This window comes from Chrysemys picta, chromosome 18, assembly GCF_011386835.1.
Source record: "Chrysemys picta bellii isolate R12L10 chromosome 18, ASM1138683v2, whole genome shotgun sequence".
Classification (NCBI taxonomy): domain Eukaryota; kingdom Metazoa; phylum Chordata; order Testudines; family Emydidae; genus Chrysemys; species Chrysemys picta.
Window position 1 is genome coordinate 3,360,578 of NC_088808.1, and position 19,025 is coordinate 3,379,602.

At 54.3% G+C, this 19,025-nt stretch overlaps 1 protein-coding gene across 15 annotated transcripts in view; it reads left to right on the plus strand.

The window, feature by feature from the left end:
* Window positions 1-19,025, plus strand: part of RGS3 (regulator of G protein signaling 3) — a 204,835-nt gene that overhangs the window by 137,535 nt on the left and 48,275 nt on the right. For 14 of the 15 annotated variants that reach the window (XM_065572233.1, XM_065572234.1, XM_065572232.1 and 11 more), the window contains one exon: window positions 14,029-14,151. The exons of the other annotated variant lie outside the window; for it this stretch is intronic. In XM_065572233.1, coding sequence (XP_065428305.1) covers window positions 14,029-14,151 — 123 coding nt within the window. The remainder of the gene's footprint in view (window positions 1-14,028; window positions 14,152-19,025) is intronic. 15 annotated transcript variants of the gene reach the window in all.

The window sequence follows — 19,025 nt, forward strand, 5'->3', positions numbered from 1 at the left end:
ATTGTATTTCCCAGCTATTGAGTTAACTCTCCTAGAGCCTAGTTCAGGCCCGGTTTTTAAACCACAGATGAACACATATGCTCGTATAATTAGTCACTGCCCTTTTCTCTCTGAGGCAGTTGAACAAAAAATTTGTTGGATAAGTTTTACTACCAAACACAAATTTGGGTTGGCTGCTACTTAATTGGCAGCTTAAGGTATCGAGAGCTAGCCCCACAGCTGGTGAAAATCAGCCTAGCTCCATAGTCTCCCTGGACATATGCCATCTTTCCCCAACTGAGGATCTGGCCCCCAGAGTATCCCATATGCTTCACAAGATGAAGTGTTCTTAATCTAATGCCCTGATGAGAGTGGTATTGTTACATTCCATTATACTGACGCCTGTGAGGAGCAGAGATTGACGAGTTCTGTCTCCTCCCCAAGCCCAGGGGATTTACATAATCTCCTGTGAAGGGAGACTGAAAAGAGGGAGATTGTTTACTGTAGAGGAGATGGATGAGAGGGGACATGGTAAACGCATGTAAAATAATGAACAGCCTAGAGAAGGCAGATTGTGGAAAATTCACAACCAATAAAAGGAAATACATTTTCACACAATGTATAATTAGACTGTGGAACTCACAGCCACCAGATACTGTTGAGGCAAAGAACTTTGTGAAATTCAAAAAGGGGTTGGATGTTTATGTGGATAACAAGAATAGCCAGAGAGATAACAGTAGTGCTACCAAATGTTTTGGAATGGATGCTTAAACCTCATACTTCAGGGCTTAAGTTAGTTTCAAACTATTTGAGATCAGGATGAGACCTAATGTGGGAGCAGACTGGCCACCTCCAGTATGGAGGGTTCTTACACCTTCCTCTGCAGCAGCTGGTGCTGGTTGTTGCCAGAGACTGGGCTAGATGGACCCTGGGCTTGATCCGGCCTGGCCAGTCCTGTGCGCACATACAGGGCCAGCTTTAGGGAAAATCATGCCCTGGACGAACTTCTATTTTGGCACCCCTGGCTCCCGTGGGCACAGCACCCCCCCATTGCCCCTGGCCCCTGTGGGTGCCTCCTCATTGCCACTGGACCCTGCGGGCTCCCCATCTCCCCTTCACCCCAATCCTTGCACCCCCTCCTGCACCCCAATCCCTCCACTGTGCCCCCTCCTATGCCCCTAACTCTTGCCCTCTCTTGCACCCTAAGCCCTGCACTGTGACCCCTTTGCCTCAATCTCTGCATCCCTGACCCTTGCACTCTTTCTGCACCCCAACCCCTGCACCCTCCTCCTGCACCCCTAACCCCTGCACCTCCCTCCTTCACCCCTCTCCTGCACCCCTAATCCCTCCACTGTGCCCCCTCCTATACCCCTAACTCCTGCCCTCTCTTGCACCCTAAGCCCTGCACTGTGACCCCTTTGCCTCAATCTCTGCATCCCTGACCCTTGCACTCTTTCTGCACCCCAACCCCTGCACCCTCCTCCTGCACCCCTAACCCCTGCACCTCCCTCCTTCACCCCTCTCCTGCACCCCTAATCCCTCCACTGTGCCCCCTCCTATACCCCTAACTCCTGCCCTCTCTTGCACCCTAAGCCCTGCACTGTGCCCCCTTTGCCCCTAATCCCTGCACCCCTGACCCTTGCACCCTCTCTGCCCCCCTAGCCCCTGCACCCCCATCATGCACCCCCCTCCTGCACTCACGTGGGGAAACTGACCTGGACGCATGGAGCAGCTGGCATTGCTGCTCGCTCCCACACTCCAATGCTGCTCCTCTATGCCCCCCAGGGCGCCGTAAAGGGGGAGGAAGGAGCGTGGTCGGGGCTCCCTGCATCCAAGTCACCTTCCCTACCTGGGCTGCATAAGGGGAGAGCAGGAGAACAGCAGCTCCTGATGCCTCACGGCCCGGCCCAGCCCAGATGGGGAAAGTGACCTGGATGCATCATGGAGCGCTTGATGTTGCTTCTCGCTCCCTTCCTTACAGCCCCCTAGCGGGGCACAGAGGAACGTTGGCACCCCCACATGGCACTCCCTTGCCAGCCAGTGTGGCAGTGTGCACATCTGCGCTGCCGCCCAGCACTCCCTTGACTATGGCGCCCTGGGCAGTCGCCCAAGTGGCCCACCCCTAAGGCCGGCACTATGCACATCTCCCTCACAGGAGGGCGGAGAGTCTGCCAGTGGGCAGTGATGCGTCCTGTGTGACACAGACCAAGAGCATGGTAGATAGATTTACTCAATGCAAACTCTCCACGCTGCCAGTTATTGCTGGCATCTTTCTGGGATCAGCCTCGCCCGGGGATGGTGAGCCTCAGGCACGGGTCGAGGGCAGGCAAGGTCTGCCTGTATGGGCTGCCGCTCCCCGGGAGAGACCCAGCACGGGGAGGTGGGGACAGGGCAGCCGCTGCCAGAGGGCTTCTAATTTAGTTCCACTCTCTGGGCCATTTCTGAAAGTCTGCGGAGTCAGTGTGGGCCTCAGTCTGATCCAAGGTTGCCTGAGGCTGCTGGGAGTGGAAATGCAGGAGCTCGGGGGCAGGGACTGGAATGCCCCTAGCAGGCCTGGAGGGGATGGGTGCATACTGGAGGAAGGCGTTCAGCTGGCTGTCTCTGGGAAAGGCGGAGAGTGGACTTCCTCCTGTAGGGAGCCGCTCAGCCTTCCTGGGAGAGGAGGGGCAGCTTGCCCTGGACTAGGGTTACCATATTTCAGCAAGCAAAAAAGAGGACGGGAGGAGCCCCGCCCTAGCCCCTCCCACTTCCCGCCCCCCCAGAACCCCCAACCCTCCCCCCGTTCCTTGTCCCCTGACTGCCCCCTCCTGGGACCCCTGCCCCTAACTGCCCCCCAGGACTCCACCCCCTATCTAAGCCTCCCTGCCTCTTGTCCCCTGACTGCCCCAACCCTTATCCACACCCCCACCCCCAGACAGACCCCTGGGACTCCCACGCCCCATCCAACCACTCCCCACCCCCTGAGAGCCCCCCCCCCAGAACTCCCAACCCATCTAAACCCCTCTGCTCCCTGTCCCCTGACTGCTCCGATCCCTCTCCCCACTCCTGCCCCCTGACAGCTCCCCCCCAGAACTCCCAGCCCCCCACCCCCCCGCTCCTTGTCCCCTGACTGCCCCCTCCTGGGACCCCTGCTCCTAACTGCCCTCCAGAACCCCACCCCCTACCTAAGACTCCCTGTTCCTTGTCCCCTAACTGCCCCCTCCTAAGACCCCCCCCCCAACTGCCCCCCAGGACCCTACCCCCTACCTGTACCCTGACTGCCCAAAACTTTCTCCACTCCCCCCAAAAAGCCCCCCCTGAACTCCTGACCCCCCCCCCGTTTCTTGACTGCCCCCTCCAGAACCTCCCTGCCCCTTCTCCTGCCCCCTGGCCCCCTTACCCTGCTGCTCAGAACAGGGTGTTGGGCGCTGTGCGAGCCGGACACGTGGCTGCGCTCCCCAGCACAACACACAACCCGGTCCCTGGCCCTGCACAGTGCTGCCGGAGCGGGGCTGCAGGGGAGAGCTCAGAATGCAGGGAGGGAGGAGGAGCTCCTCTACAGCTGCTCCGGAGTCCAGCCCGTGACTTTCCTGCAGCCCTCCCAGCCGCTCGCTCTGCTCTGCCGGGGAGGGGGGAAATCCCGGACATTTTGAGTGATTTACAAATTCCCCCCGGACGCTATTTTTAGCACAAAAAGGAGGACATGTCCGGGTAAATCCGGACGAATGGTAACCCTACCCTGGACTAGAGCCCAGGGTGGGAGGAGAGGCCAGGCACAGAGAGAATGTCCCCTCCATTGTGTCAGCAAACCAGCACTGTTCCCATTGACACCCACAGCAGGGACTTGCAGCCTGCCTGGAGGAGAAATGAGCTCTCCTCTCCTTCTCCACCAGCTGGCACGTGTAGGGTTGTCACTCCCAGTCGAAAAGGGACCCTGGCGGATGCAGTTGGCACTTCCAATTGGGCCATTAAAAGTCCGGTTGGCGGCACAGGGGGGCCCGGGGCTAAGGCAGGTTCCCTGCGTGCCCTAGCTCCACGCGGCTCCAGGAAGCGGCCGCCACACTCCGAACCCCTCACTCCAGCCCAGAGCCCGCTCCTTCACCCCAAACCCCTCACCACCTTCCTGCACCCCAACCTGCTGCCCCAGCCTGGTGAGAGTGAGTGAGAGTGGGGGAGAGCGAGCGACGGAGGGATGGAGCGAGCGGGGCGGGGGTCTTGGTGAAGGGGTGGGGCCTCGGCGAAGGGACGGGGCAGGGGGTGTTCGGTTTTGTGCGATTAGAAAGTTGGCAACCCTAGGCATGTGGCTTGGCAGCAGCTCTCCCTAGGAACAGGTCTCTTGGCTAGGGAAGGGGACACCAGCAGCTGCTGGCACGTCTGGGGAGGAAGAGCCAATGGATGAAGTCTCCTGGCCCAGATTTCAAGGTCACAAAATTGGGTCCAGAGGGGCTGTGGCTGCTGCCCTAAGAGGTGCCCCATATGGCAGGGAGGTCTGTGCTGTGCTGGCATGGAGGGACCTTAGGAGGGCTGTGAGTACCCAGCCTAGCAGCTGGTACTCTGTATTCCCTTGGCAGTCGGGGACTGGGGACTGTGCTGTGTGAAGGAGGGAAGGAGGGAGATCATGTTGCGGGTACTTGGAGGGGAAGGGCAGGAGGGTGTGAGGACAGTGGTATTTCAGGCAGGTGATACCCGTTATGCCCTGTCTGATTGGCAGCCGTAGCTTAGGGAACAGCTGCCAGGGCTGTGTGAATTTTGCATTCTCTGTCCATGGGAGGGATGGAGTGTTTGCACAGTGGGCCTGGCTCTTGGCTTGCCGGAAAGGTGTTTGCACAGGGCCTGTGGCCTGCAGACAGGTTTGGTGTTTGTCTGGACAGCCCCAGGGCTGGGGAATTCCCATGCTCATTAGAGACACCTGGCCGGTTTGTGGAAGCAGGAGGAGCTGTGCACACAGGTGAAACAAACCCTTCAGAATGGCTCCCCCTAGTCCGGGGCTCCCAGGACTGCCTGCCGTCCAGTGAGACATCCTGGAATCCAGGGCCCTCAAGAACTCGCCCGCAGGGGCACTGCTCATGGTCTTCCATGGCAGCTGCATTCATCAGGGCGGCAGGGGGTGAATGATGCCGGGTGAGACTAGCTAGCCAAGGGGGGCTCCCAGTGCTTCATTTGTAATAAAAGAGGTGCCGGGGCTCAAGCGATTGTTTTACATTTATAACTGACGTGGCAAGCCCAGAGGTGCCGGGCTCTGCCCTGGCACAAATTAAACACTGGGGCTCCCTTCCCCCAGTGACCAGGGGCCAGCCCTCCAGAATGAATGGGGACCCTGTCTCACTACATTATCCTCGCTCCAGGAACACGTCACACCCTCCATGCTTACAGGGGGCTGTGGGGAGGAAAGGGGCAGAGAAAAATCTCTGCTCCCAAGGTCTTTCCTGGATGTCACAGGAGGGGCAGATCCTCTCAGCCCAGCACAGGCAGCAGCAGTGCAAACTGCTCACACCTCCCCCAGGCACAGCAACACCGTGGCCTGTCTGCAGAGTCCAGCCAGGGAGCCCAGCAAGTGCCAGCTGGTTCCTGCCCCCACACAGCCCCCAGAAGATGCTGCCTTTTGCTCACCCCAGCGCTGGTTTGCATTTGAACAGCACCTGGAAATGGCTGACAGTGAAATCACTTTGCATTCAGAGTCCAGTTCCTGCCGTCGTCAGCACAGGGGCCCTGAGTGCAGGTCTATGGGCGCATTGGAGGAAGGGTCGTCGCTGTCACTAGCTATTCCTTTGCTGAGCATAATGCCTTTGCCCAGCAGTCTAGATAACAGGAAAAAGAAGCCGCCTCTGCCCAGACCAACTTACTGTTCACATCACGTGCAAACAGTGTGGTCCCAGCAGGCCGGACAACCGGGCAGGAACAAACCTGCAGGCTGTGGCCCTCGTCTGGTTGTGCTCAGGGCTTGTCGGGTTACTACGGGAACACCAGCCCCAGCCCCACAATCTAGAGCTGGGAAACTACCTTGGTCTCAGTCCGGGGCTGAATGCCTCAGTGCTTTGTGGCCTTGGGGAAGCCGTTCCTTGTCTTGAACAACTGGTAAAATTGGATTCAAACTCTAGGAGCCTCTCAGAGTGCCAGAGGTGAGCAGAACTGAGGTGTGCTGATGGCCGTGCACGTGGGGGACTCCTGTTCTGGGATTGTGTTCCCAGGTGCCCTTCAGGGCAGTGCCCCGGCTACATCCCTCTGTCTTTGGTCCCAAATCCCTGACCCCTGGCTGGGCCCCACTGGTATGTGGGGGAAGCTGCTCTGGCACTTCCACTCCATGCCAGTTTTGCTGCTCTGGGGCAGGTAGGTCTCAGGAACAGGAGGGAGCGCGACCTTTACTCAGTGAAGACAGAGCTGATTGAGATCGCTACTGTGAGATCAGCGGAGAGGCACCCCCTCCCCTGGCTGTAATTCCTGTTCTTCATTCCTGGAGCTGCGGCCGCGGCCAGCCACAGAGAGCGATCATCGCTCCGGGCCTGTGCCAGAGGGAACAGAGAGAGCAGGGTGCATCGCCCCCCAGGCTTCACATTTCCCACTGCCCACAGGCTCCCTGCCAGAGCAGAGAAGTGGGGTGATCTGGGCTAGTGACCTTTCCTCTCTGTCCTGGCTTGGGCCCAGGTTGATGTGGCTGATCCAAGCCCATCCACAGAGCCCAGCTTTATCTAGAGCAGGAGTAATGCATCTGTGGCGGTGCGAGTGGGGTGAGGGGAGGGAGGCGGGACAGGCTCTCTGTGCTTGCTTCCCCTTTGCAGCAGCATCTCCAAGGAGCGTCTTTGTCCCTTTGTGTGGGGGGAGCTCTGTAAACAGCCTTCTCAGCATGGCCTGGGGCAGAGGCAGTGGGGACAGGGTGCCAGCAGGGAGAGGGGAATGGCCCCACTGCAGACAGACTCTAAAGATTTCATTTCAAAAAGACTTGCCCACCTCGCGCAGTAGTTGTTATTTGTTATCACTGTTTGTTGTTTGTATAGCCCTGGTCATGCCCAGGAGCCCGTGTGCTGGGGGCTGTGTAACACAGAAAAAGAGCTGTGCTCTCCCCCAGGTAGCTCACCGTTTGTAAGGCAGTGGGGACAATATTGGGATGGGGCCCACCGGCCCCTGAGTATTACCAAGGCAGAGATGGGTGCCTGAGTCTGCAGCAGGGCCTGTGGCCCATTGCCCTAGCTCAGTGCAGGTCTCCAGCACACCCTTCCACCCCAGTGCCATTGGATACCACAACCTGACTCCTGCTCCCACTGCTTAGTGTATTCTGGGGCTTCACGCAGTCCGGCCCTCCTCCCCAGTCAGCAGGGAGTGAGGCTTTGATGCCCATGTGGAGTTAACTGGCCTCACTGCCCCAGAGAGGGCTGGGCCAGGCTGTGGGCAGGGCTCCTGGAAGTCTGAGATTTTGGCTGCTTATCCGAATGGTGCCTGTGTCCACCCTGGGGTCCCCTGAGCCCAACCGGAATGGTCTGACTCCTGGTGGCCAGCCCTGCCCCGCGTGTCACAGCCTCACACAAGGGGGGGCCCCACATCGGCCCACCCCGAGCACCTGCAATAACATGTTTTTCGAAAGCGCCGTGTAAACAGCCAGTTAGAACGCGGCTGGCAGCACTCCTGTCAGGCACTTTATCTGGTTGCAAATGTCCCTCTCCCACCATCTGCATCCTCCTTCCCCAGCACTGCGAGATTAAACCACGTTTTCTCTTTGCAAACACTGGCAGGGGAAGCAGCAGCTCCCCGAATGGAAACAATTGCAGGGCGGCTGGGTGCCTGAGCTCACAGGCCGGCTCTGTGCCGTGTGCTTGTCTGGGCTGCAGTTCAGTGCAGAGGGGAGGTGGGATCAGCTGGCTGCTGTGCATTCTGCCGGCCCCCTACATCCGAGGGTCCCAGACTGAGTCGGGGGCTTCTGGGGTTCCAGATCCCTCACAGGCACCTGCTGGGTATGAGTTGGAAGCCCTGGGGGAAGCCCCCGGGGTACTGCCGCCTGAGGAAAGTAGAGCCGGGGTCCCTGATTAGGAAAGTTCTTAAAGCGGAGGACAGTATTGTGTTCATCTGAGCAGACACTGCCTGTGCACCTGCTGCTGTTCCACACTGGGATACCAGCTAGGTGGGCACTGGCTTGACCCAGTCTGGCAATGCGCATGGGCCTCAACACACAGGCAGGGAACCAGCTGAGGGGACAAGCACTGCATGTGAGAGCCATAGATTGGCTGATGGTTAACCCTTCATGTATCTGCCCTGTCTGTCTGGTGTGCAAACAGGGGCTGATTTTCAGAGGGAGGTGTTGGTGCTTGATTGATTTCACTGCACTGCACACACTCAAACCGTATTATTCCATCAATAATAACTAACATTTACAGACTGGCAAAGTGAGAAAAATGCTGCTTGAGAACTTACTAGAGTTTGATTTAAGAATATTTATTTGATGTATTTTGACATGTGATGTTGTCAATTTGTTCTTAGTTTTAACTTCTTGAATCTCAGCACCTACTGTCCTTTAAATAATTATTGTCTGGCCCCCATTTTCTGGCACCCCCATAATTTCCTGCAGCGGTGAAAATTTAAATGGATTAAATAATAAAAAGCTTAAAAATAAACATTGATATTGTCTGTCTAAATTATACCAAAAAAATTGAATTCTGCCAAGCCTAGCTATCATCTAATTAGCAAGGGGCTGTAACGTGGGATTAGGTGAGTTCTGAATCATTCTCAGTAAAGTGGAGATGAAATGTACTTGGAATCTCTTTAAGCCTTGCTCCAGGGGAATTGCTGAAGCTCTGTATAGACTGTGGAAGATGCATTAGTTACAGTATCTGTGCAGTCACATGACTCCTCCTAGCTACACTTACACGTATTAGGCTCTATTGATTTCTTTGAAATCATTCACTTCTGCTGCTGCAGACCCCAGAGGGCAGGGCAGAGTCTCGCTCCATGCCGTGATTTTGGGACATCAGTGAATGCTGGCGCTTGTCTTCTTTCAGAAAGCTCCAAAGATTGTGTATCAACCTGGTATAATAAAGATCAGATTGATCTACCTGATTGGAATTTGGGCCTGCACACCGCAGGATGGCAGAGGCTGGGCGTGCTGGGCAAGGAAAGGGGCATTGTGTCACTCTCACTCTAGCTGATGTTCAGAACAGCACTTGTAGACTTTGGTGGCGGGGAAGGGCGAGGATGGCATCATCAGGACAGGGCGCCTTTGGGCAGGATGGGAGGAAGCAGGTGAGGGAATCCTGGCATTCCCCCGCCAAAGAGGACTGGTCTGGTTTATGGAGTGTGTTGAAATGCCCCCTCCAACTCCCAACTCATGGACAATTTGGCCTTATTAAAAATACCCAGAAAGGGAGAGATTTTCCAAAGCACTGAAGGGACTTAGGCCCTCAGTGACTGTCACTGGAAACTGTGCACCCAACTCTCTTAGGCATGTTGGAAATCCCCCCTCCACCCAAAGAGAATTCGAACTGACAGTGTCAACAAACATTACTCCCTATGCCCAGCAGCAGGCAGAAAGGCCTCCAGGTGTCACAGCCTGAGTGAAATCTTGCAGCTTTTACTGCCCCTGTGATAGCTGAAGCCACAAATGATGTTTTTAAAGGTAACTTGCAAATGGGGCTGTGATGCTGGCAGATCAGGGGCTAGCTCACACCAGGGCCCCTGTCTCATCCGAACACAGACGAATACCTAGCTGGAGCCAGTCTGGCTTGCCTGTGTGTTAGGATTCTTAAAGCAGGTATTAGAATGATAAGAATGTGTTTAAGGTTTAGACTTTATTGAATGCTTGTGAGTGGCTGCTGGCATTAATCTCACTTATAGCATTCGTACCCCATATAGTAAGGTAATATTTGAGCATTTGTGTGGTGAGCTTCTGTGACCGTGTAAATCACCAGACAGGAGAGAGACATTAACTAGTGTGAAATGCTGGTTTCTAACAGAAAGTCCTGCGCAACAGGTCAAGGTCCATCGACACCAGATGGACTATTGGGGGGATATTAAAGAGGGTAACATATTTTGTTGTTCTGTAATTCCCCCTATGAAGATGAATCTTGCAAGTGGACTTCTCCCATCAGTTTGCAGCTCAGAGCACATGGGAGGAGGGGAATAAAAGCCGCTAACAAGAAGGAACTGATCTTCTCTATGCTGCTTGGACTCCGGGGAGACAGTTTGTAGGCACAAACAAGAGGTCTGCAGTGCTTAGCCTGGATTAGCCCTAAAGGTCATATAGAGCTTGCTTGTTTATAGAAGTTTTTCTTATCTTTTGAAACTTAACATTTAACCTTGTAAATAACTCTGTTGTTTCCTTTTCCTATTAATAAATCTGTGTATAGTTTATCCTAGGATTGGCTACAAATGTTGTCATTGGTGTGAGATCTGCACTTTATAACTGGTTGATGAAATCGAAGTATAAAACTTTCAGGGTTTGTGCCCTGGTTCTTAACAGTCTGCCGTGATGCTGATACTCACACTCTTGAGTCACTGTAGGCAGCTTGACAGGGGCTATTGGTTTCGTGCCATTATTTTATTTTGATGATGGATTAGAAGGCCTAAGGAGGCCTTTGTTTTCAAAACCTCACTTGTTTTTATATCAGGCCTGTGTTTTCTGGTGGTCCCCTTGGAGGAGGAGAAAACTAGAATGGGGACTTTTCTTAGTTGAAATAGAGGAGTGTTGCTCTTTAACTCAGTGAGCTTTTCTCCCAACAGTTTGTAGTGCATACGAATTAAATGAGTTTTAAAAAACAAACAAAAATTAGAGCATTTGAAATACTCGTGGGGGAATTTTTCTGCACTAAAAAATTAAAAATTCTGTGCACAATATTTAAACATTCTGCATATTTTATTTGTCAAAATAGTACAATATAATCACGCTGGTTTCAATTATTTTGGTAATTTATTTAAACTAGAATACAATGGCTGGAGAATGGGAGTGGGGAGTATTGGAGGAAATCCCCAACCCCCCTCTTTCTAAGAGTAATGTCGCTAGGTTTTACTCTTTATTTCTAGTTATTTGTCAACAAATATATGCAGCCGTATGCTCAGTGTTACATCATAGGCAACTGAAGAGCAAGTGAGGGCTGGAGAATCAAACTCACAATTTATATTGGCTACTGAGCACCTCCAGAAAGGTCAGTAGCAAACAGTTCATGGAGCACATTGTGACAGGAAAATGTTTTAGTCCAAACATTTAGATCAGTTCTAATCACTGAAGCACCATAAGCATTTATAGCCATACTGTCCTTTACAGCACTCTGGCAATGTAAAGAGCCTTACAACTTTAACATCTGTTTTATACTCCTGGGGGAATTCACTAAGTACAATGGGAACAATTCACTAAGCAGGCAGGCTGCTACATTCTGCTCTGCCTGAGGGGACAGAGCCTGCCGCACACCTGCCTCCTCAGAAATACCCTGAAGCCCTGTCCCTCCACACTGAGTGTGCCGCAATAGCGAGCAAGAGGGACAGAGTGTCTCTCTGTCTCACATGTATGACTGTCGAGCCCCCACCTTCAGCAGTAATTTACTTCTCTGCCAGCTGCTCTGGTCGCCCGAACTGAGTGTCCATGCTATCGGGGAGGGGCGCGTGACCGCTCTTATGGCTTTCCCTTGCTTCCCCATCAGAAGTCATTTTTCTGTGGGGAAGCAAAGAAATCTGTGGGGAACATGAATTCTGCATGCGTGCAGTGGTACAGAATTCCCCCAGGAGTATTTAAACAATCTGACTAAAAAGCATTTCCCCTCCCAGCTGCATACTGACTGTGACATCACAAACCTGCAAGTTCCCAAATTGCCCACAGAGCCTTCCAGTAAAACAGAATAGCTAAGACCTCACCTTTCTGATAGAAAAACCCATTAGGCAAAAAACACAGTCAGGCTTTTTTTATGCCTCATAAGGAATTTAAAAGGCCCATGACCAGCATTTTATTACTTGCAGGTCACTCTTAAAATCCTGTTTTGCAGAATTAACCACAGCGTGAAATCATCCAGCTGCAGGTCCTTCTAGGCCCTATGTGAAGGGAGATCTGCCAGGCTCCAAGCAGACCCTACATAGCTGCTTAGCATGTAACTTTTGGGGCGAGAGGGTGGCAGTTCAGAGGCCGGAAGATGTTTCCTGTTGGGGGTATGCAGCAGGGTTTCACCAGCTCCTGGGGTGGGAGCTGACCCAGGGAACAAGCCAAGGGAGAGCAGAGCAGTTTGTTCCCATGCACATATTACAAAGTATGTGTGCTGGGATCACAGCAAATGGGAGAGGCTGAAATATGTGCTGGGATGGGGGTGCGAGCTCACTGGCGCCTGGGGGTGCGCCAGGCAGATGCCCATGAAGCTCCCTTGCTTAGGACGAGTTCCATCATTTCTTTTCCACAGCACATGCTGTTCCTGGTGGCTCTTCCCCATGTGACCCAGGGACCTCTTGGTGCCCACTGGAGGAGGAACAGGGGTGCGTAAGGGTTACAGCAATCCCCTGGGTCTGATCTCTACATTATAACTTGTCAAGGGCATCATGTGAGGCCTCTGTTGTCAAACCGGTCACCATAGCCAGTGTGAGCGGAACGTATTGTAATACGTAAGGAGTTATGTATCTGTGCTCTCAAGGGCTGAGAGCTGGAGGTGGTCACCAGACGGTGATAAGTAAGTTTCTTTCAGGCAGAAAACACTTAACTGTCGGTCTGGCTATATGTTAAATTGAGTATTGTATACTTCACCATGGACGCCTATTTACAGTCTGAGCAAAATGCTAATCATGTGAGCAAGATGCTAATGAAGAGATTGCAGAGCCTCACCTCCAGGGGAGGTTCTCTCTAGGAAAACACAAGCAGCGGGGGGTGCAAGTGAAGACAATAAGGATAGGAAGTTGGAGCTATGTCTGGAGTGCAGAAGTACACTTTCACCTAGGGGACAAGCTGCCAGCTGGCTGTCTGATGAACGGAGGCTCGCAGCCGGTCTGGTTGTTTAATGCTGGGTGAGGTGCTCTGGGGGAGCTAACCTTTCCGAGACAGGAGAATAGCTTGTTAGTTAAGTTCAGGCTCTAGAAAGCTCTTGTGATTTTAGTTTATCTGTAACCGTTTGTTTCCATTAATTCTACTTGCCACTTCTCTGTCCTGTGTCCTGTGACCGTGTGCGTGTTTTCACTGGCGTGTCCCTAGGTGCTGTGAGTTGAGGGGGGCGGGATCTTGAGGAAGCTGGGGGTACTGTCCCTTTGGGACCAGCAGATCTGTGAATTCTGTGTCTCCAGCGGAGCAGGGGCCGGGCACTCCAGGGCCATGCTTGGAGGGTGGTGTGTGCCTGCCCAGGGACAGCAGGGCCTGGGTGGGCTGAGAGGCCGGGCTTGTGTTGCCCGTGGCTGGTGTAGTCAGGAGCTGACCCCAGGCAGGCACAGACAAGGCTCCGCCATGCTAAGGGTGGGTGGCAGCAAGGTGCCTCACAATCCTGGGTACTTCCAGGAAGTATCACGCCCCATCTCTCAGGCAGACTTTGCCCGATCACAGATGCAGCGTGCTGTGCGCATGGACCTGCTGCCCCTGCCCCTAAGCCAAGCTGCTGCAAACGGGAGGAGACGTTTCTGTGCCACCCGGGCCCCTTGTGCAGGTCTGATGGTTCCCGCTTCCCCCTAGATTAGCCCTAGCCCTGCACCGCCTAGGCTTGGCTGCTTTCGTTGTGCAGGCTCTGGAGTCTCGTGCTGTTTGCACACAGCAAAGAGCAATTTCCATCCTCTGAATTAGCTCAACAGCCGCATTTCCATTGTGGGGTCACGTGATGCAATATTGCCGACGTTCTGACCAGCTCTCACCACACCGCTCCCACTTCTTGGGAACAAAATCCCCATTGCTCCACACTGCAGCCAGCCTTTCAAGCTACTTGACAGTGTGCCACTTCCGAACTGATTTTACCCGTTGTTTTGCTCTCTCCTGGCTCCTTAGTGCCTGAAGTGATGGGCACTTACTCAGAGCGAGCTCTCCACTTGCACTTACATTCACCCGAGATGGGGTTTGGGAAGCTTGTACTTTGCAAACAAAGCCAGGGCCCTGTGACACACTGCTAATGACCTCGCGCTCTGCCTGTGTTTCCTTTACGTCAGAAGTCGGAGTGCTTATTAAGTTTGGAGGCTTACTCCCAGGAGCAGAAGAAGAGGATCTGCTGGTGTCTGGCTGAGAACATCACTAAGCAGCAGCATCCAGCAGCAGCTCCTGCTGAGAACAAGGTAAGGGGCTGGCGGGCTGGGCGGCTGGGCACCCTCCTCCTGGCACCACGGGGCTGGGGCCTTCCCGGTCACCGGGGCTTTGCTCAGCCCACGCTCCGGCCAGGACCCACGCTCTGAAAAACCAACGTGAGCCAGGGCAGCTGCCAGCTCACATCAAGGGGCTGCTGGGGCTGCAGCTTCCGAGGCCACTGACCCAACTGAGCCAGACTTTGGCAAACCGGCCCCATTCCCTGCTCCCTGGGTAGCGATTTGGAGAGCGGAGGCTGCACAGCTCCAGCACATGGACTTTCCCCGGAGATAATGCCTGGCTGCAGGGCAGGGATGATCACAGGGGGAAGCAGAGCCTGGCAATGCACACAAGGTTCAGGCTGTGAACTCTGGGCCCTATTGAAAGGCCAGAGCCACGGGGGCCCTGCATAGCGGCACTGCTGGGACCCGGCCGCTTTCCCCAGCAGGGTGGCCTCAGGCTGGCCCAGCGGCCTGGTGTCCTGGCATGGAGAGGCCCTATTTATCCCACACATTGAGGTGGCAACACCAGGTCTCCTGCATTAAAGAGATTCAGTCGGCTTGTGAGCCGGGAAGCCTGGAGTGCTCTGTGCAGAGAAGGAGCAGAGTGTGGGAAGCCTCCCAAACCTGGGCTGCTAACGTGTCCAGTACCTGCCCTGGCGAGAGACCCCAGGTCTCCTTGGGCACTGCTGAACCTGCCAGCAAGGGGCCTGCTAGTGCCAGGGGCTTTCCATGCTGGGGCCCTGGCTTCCCTGGCTCACTCCCGTTTCAGTGGGAGCAGAGAGGGGTTGTCTGGTATTTCTACCGTCAGGGGCTCGCAGCCATTCTCAGCCCTGCTGAGGGCTAGAGCAGCTGGCCACAGTGGTAGTGCTCGTACAGAGGGGCTCAGTCTAAACCTCTAGAGATGCCGTGGTGGGGGGAATGCCTGGGTCCTGTCTAAACAAGCACGTTCCCGTGGCTCTGCTGGTGCAGCGACACCGCTCCTAGAGCAGCGCTGGGAGAACGGTTAAAGCCCTGCTCAGACACTGCCTGGCCGGCTCATGTTCGGCCTTGCTTGCCGCGCAGTCTGAGGCTCTCATTCGTGCTGCATTTGCAGACGCAAGGCGGGTGCTGAGGGACGGAAAGTCTCAGCCGCCTGCCTGACTCATGTGCAGAGAGAACGTGGCATTTACTTTGCAGCGTCCCAAACTGGGTCAGCACAAACTGACTCTGCAGGAGACAGGGCTTCTAGACGCGTCTCCCTCGGATTTCAAAGGAGCTGGAAGAGCTTTGTGAGGCAACAACAAACAAGTCTGAGACCCCCGATTAGTAACTAAACCCCCAGGAAATGTAAATAACCTGGGGTCAGGTAATGCCCTCCCCCTCCTCCTCCGTCGGGTCACAAGGCTCCGTATCCAGCCAGCCCGCGGGGACTTGGCTGACTCCTACTCGGAACGAGACATGTTGTGTGTTTGTGGTATTGCAGTGTAGGCGATTGCCAGGACAATGTATGAACCTGAGCAGTCCAGCTGAGGTCTCAGCTCCACTTCCTGATGTGCCAATGGGTTTGTGGGTGATTCGGGAGGCTCGGCCCGTTTTCAGTCCGTTTCCTCCTTCCATCTTCAAACGCCGGGTCCATGGCTGGGGCAGGTGAGCTATGGGGCATCCCCTGATCCCGCACATTCCCTTCCAGCACTGTAGAGCTCAGCACAATGATAGGGTGTGCCTGGGTAACCAGTGTTCCTAGGGAAGACTTTAGATCCTAGCTGTGCATAGTCTGGTGTTTGCATCCTTCCCAGGTGTTATTCCTCAGACCAGGGGAAGAGTGAGGCTGAGTCTGTGCAGAAAGGACTGGAGCAGGCGCCGTTCCTGGGAGTGGGGTAGAGGAAATGATCTGAGAGACTACATGCCAACAGGAACCCTGGCAGGGCTCTTCCACTGAAGTGCCAGTGGGTTGCGTGATCTCCCCTCTGAGTCCTTTGCTCTGGCACTGAGGGCTTTGGCTGTGCAGGGTGATACACACAGCGAGGGGCTGTGCAAAAACTCACCTGACAGCACTCACACTCCCTGATTTTAGCCAAGGCGTAAGGCTTTGCTATGGTTTATGTGCTGAATCCGCAGGATCCTGTCAACAGTTCTAGAGCCAATGTTCAAAGCATTTCCATCGAAAAGCTCTGCCCAGTCTGGCTTGGCGCTAAGATTCATCAGGGGATCCTCTCGAGTCAGCGTTTGCAGTGAGTCCAAGTGCTGTTTTCATCAGGGGAGTGATGGTGGCGGCCTTGGTGCCCTGAGAATGAACTGATCTCAGAAACGAGGCTCTTCAGTGAGTCCAACCTCAGAGGAAGCTGCAAGGCCTCGGGTCTCTGTCCTGCACCTGGCAGGGCTGGCGCTGGGGAGCTGGTGCTCAGACTATGGACTGGCCCCTCGCCATCTCCCATGGCTTCGGAATGGTGGACTGAATGCCAAGTGAATTCCTCACCGAGCCCATTGGAATATGCACGTGCAGTCCCGGGGTCAGTGGGGATTGTCGCTGCCGCAGTGCTGGGCATTGTTCCCACTGGCTCCGAGGAGGCTGGGACATGATGAGAACGTTGCAGCTGAAGACACTATTGGTGCTAAATGAACCGAGGCACAGAAAGGGCAAGCGGCTTGTCCCGTGGCACCAGGGAATTGATTCAGAGACCGAGCAAGAGCCCACCGGCTGCCTTCTCCACTGGGAGGACACCCTGGGCATGGGCATGGCAGGAGGAGGTGGCGCCACTGAGCTCTGATTCTGGGACCAGCCCTAGCACAAATGAGAGTAGCCTGGGGCTCTTCTAGTCTCCTCTTGACTGGCTCTAGTGTGGGGCCAGGGTGCTAGCCCAGAGTAACTGAAGTGCCAGCCCTCTCTTGCCCTGACACACCCAAGCGGCAGTGGTGGCTAGAGGGACCAGCTGGGGAGATCCAGCAGCTTTCTGGCTCCTTTGTGCTGCTGGAACAAAGATGAGATTTTAACCTGTATCTGCCAGACCCCCGCCTTACCCCTGCCCATCTTCATTCCGTGCAGACCCCGGTCGTTGGCGGGCGGGATCGAACCGGGGACCTCTGGAGCTTAGTGAATGAGCCTCTACCACATGAGCTAAAAGCCAGCTGCCTGTTACCTAAGGCTGTAGAGCAGACTTATTAATTGCTCCCTTCGTGGTCTCGGTGCCACCACATGGGCCAGAACACCACGCCCAGGCACTCCCCTTCGGCATTAGCACTGACTCCTGGTGCTCCTGGCTCTTTGGTCCCAGTCCCTCCTTTATGGCTGGGGGGCATCTAATTTTCTGGCTGAATAGCATCTGCTTCCAGATGTGTGTGGACTCTGGTATTTTCCTGCATGCTAACTGCAGTGGGAATGTGCACTTCATGGGCTGTGCTGGTGGTGGGGTACAGCTGGGATCGGCTCCCGCTCCAGCCCCGGTCCCTCCCCTAGGGAAGGTTTGGAGGGAGCAGCAGGGGTTCGTGAGGCAGAGTCCTCAGCTTTCCGTCTTGCTGCCGGGACTCTTCTGCTTTTTATTCTGCAGCTGGCAGCTGGGAGGGCCACTTGCAGCAGGGTTGTGGGTGTGGGAAGTGGGGTGGTTTGCAGTCCGCTGAGGCACAGCGGGGCAGCTGCACAGCACAGCTGGGCTGCCCATGTGAGGCTGGCACACTTGGTGCGGGCCATGCTGCCCCTCCTGCTTTTGGCAACCTCCTGCGATGCAGCTGCCTCTGTGGACCAGGGATGAGAACGTGGGCAGTTGGAAAGCTTGGCTCTTTACTGGTCACATGGGGTGTAAAAAGCCACCTCAAGGTCACCTCTATTGGCAGGACAGTGTCTCCTGAGGGTAGTTCTGACCTTGGGCTGTAGGACTGCAGATGCCAGCAATGTGGCTTGGGGATTAAGCTATGGCCAGTGCATATCAGCTCAGAGAATCCAGGGCCCACACTCCCTCCTGCACTGAGATACAAACTGTTGGGCATGGGACAGGTTGAATAGTCGTGGAGGGTCTTTGTTTCAGGAGAAGGGTGTTGAGTGACGCACTCCCTGGAGGACGTGTGAGCTTTGTAATGGTTGTCTGAACATGCTGTAGCAGTGGTCACACCAGTGCCAAAGACAGAGGTAAAATCACCTCCCTACTCTTACTCGAGAGTCCCCTCTTCATGCATCCAAGGAGAGCATTGCATTGGGAGTTCATGTTCAGCTGATTCTCCACCATGACCCCCGACCCCTTCTCAGAGTCACTTCTTCCCAGGATAGAGTAAGTACGGCCTATATTGTCCCAGGTCAGTGTAAGGAGGTTTCCCATCCTGTCAGAATGGCCTACCTTTTGTTCCTAGACGTATGACTTAGTCTGGCCGTACTGAAAAGCATGATGCTTACTTGCGCTCAGCTCACCAAACGATCCAGATCGCTCTGTAGTGACCTGTCCTCTTCTTTATTTACCACTCCCCCAGTCTCTGTGTCCTCTGTAAACTTTATCAGTGATTTTATTATTTTCTTCCGTGTCATTGATAAAAAATGTTAATAGCATTGAGCCAACCGATCCCTGTAGGACCTCACTAGAAACACACAGCTTGGAGATGATTCCCTGTTTACACTTCCATTTTGAGACCTATCAGTTAGCCAGTTTTAAAGCCATGTAATGTGTGCCAAGTTGATTTTGTATCATTCTAGTTTCTTAATCAAAATATAGTGTGGTACCAAGTCAAATGCCTTACAGCAGTATAAGTATATTGCATCAGCACTATTACCTTTATCCCCCCAACTTGTAATCTGATAAAAAAAATGTCAGGTTAGTGTGATAGGATCTGATTTCCATAAACCCACGTGATTGTCATTAGTTTAATTCTTTATTAGTTAAGTCCCATATTAGCAGGCCTTTAAC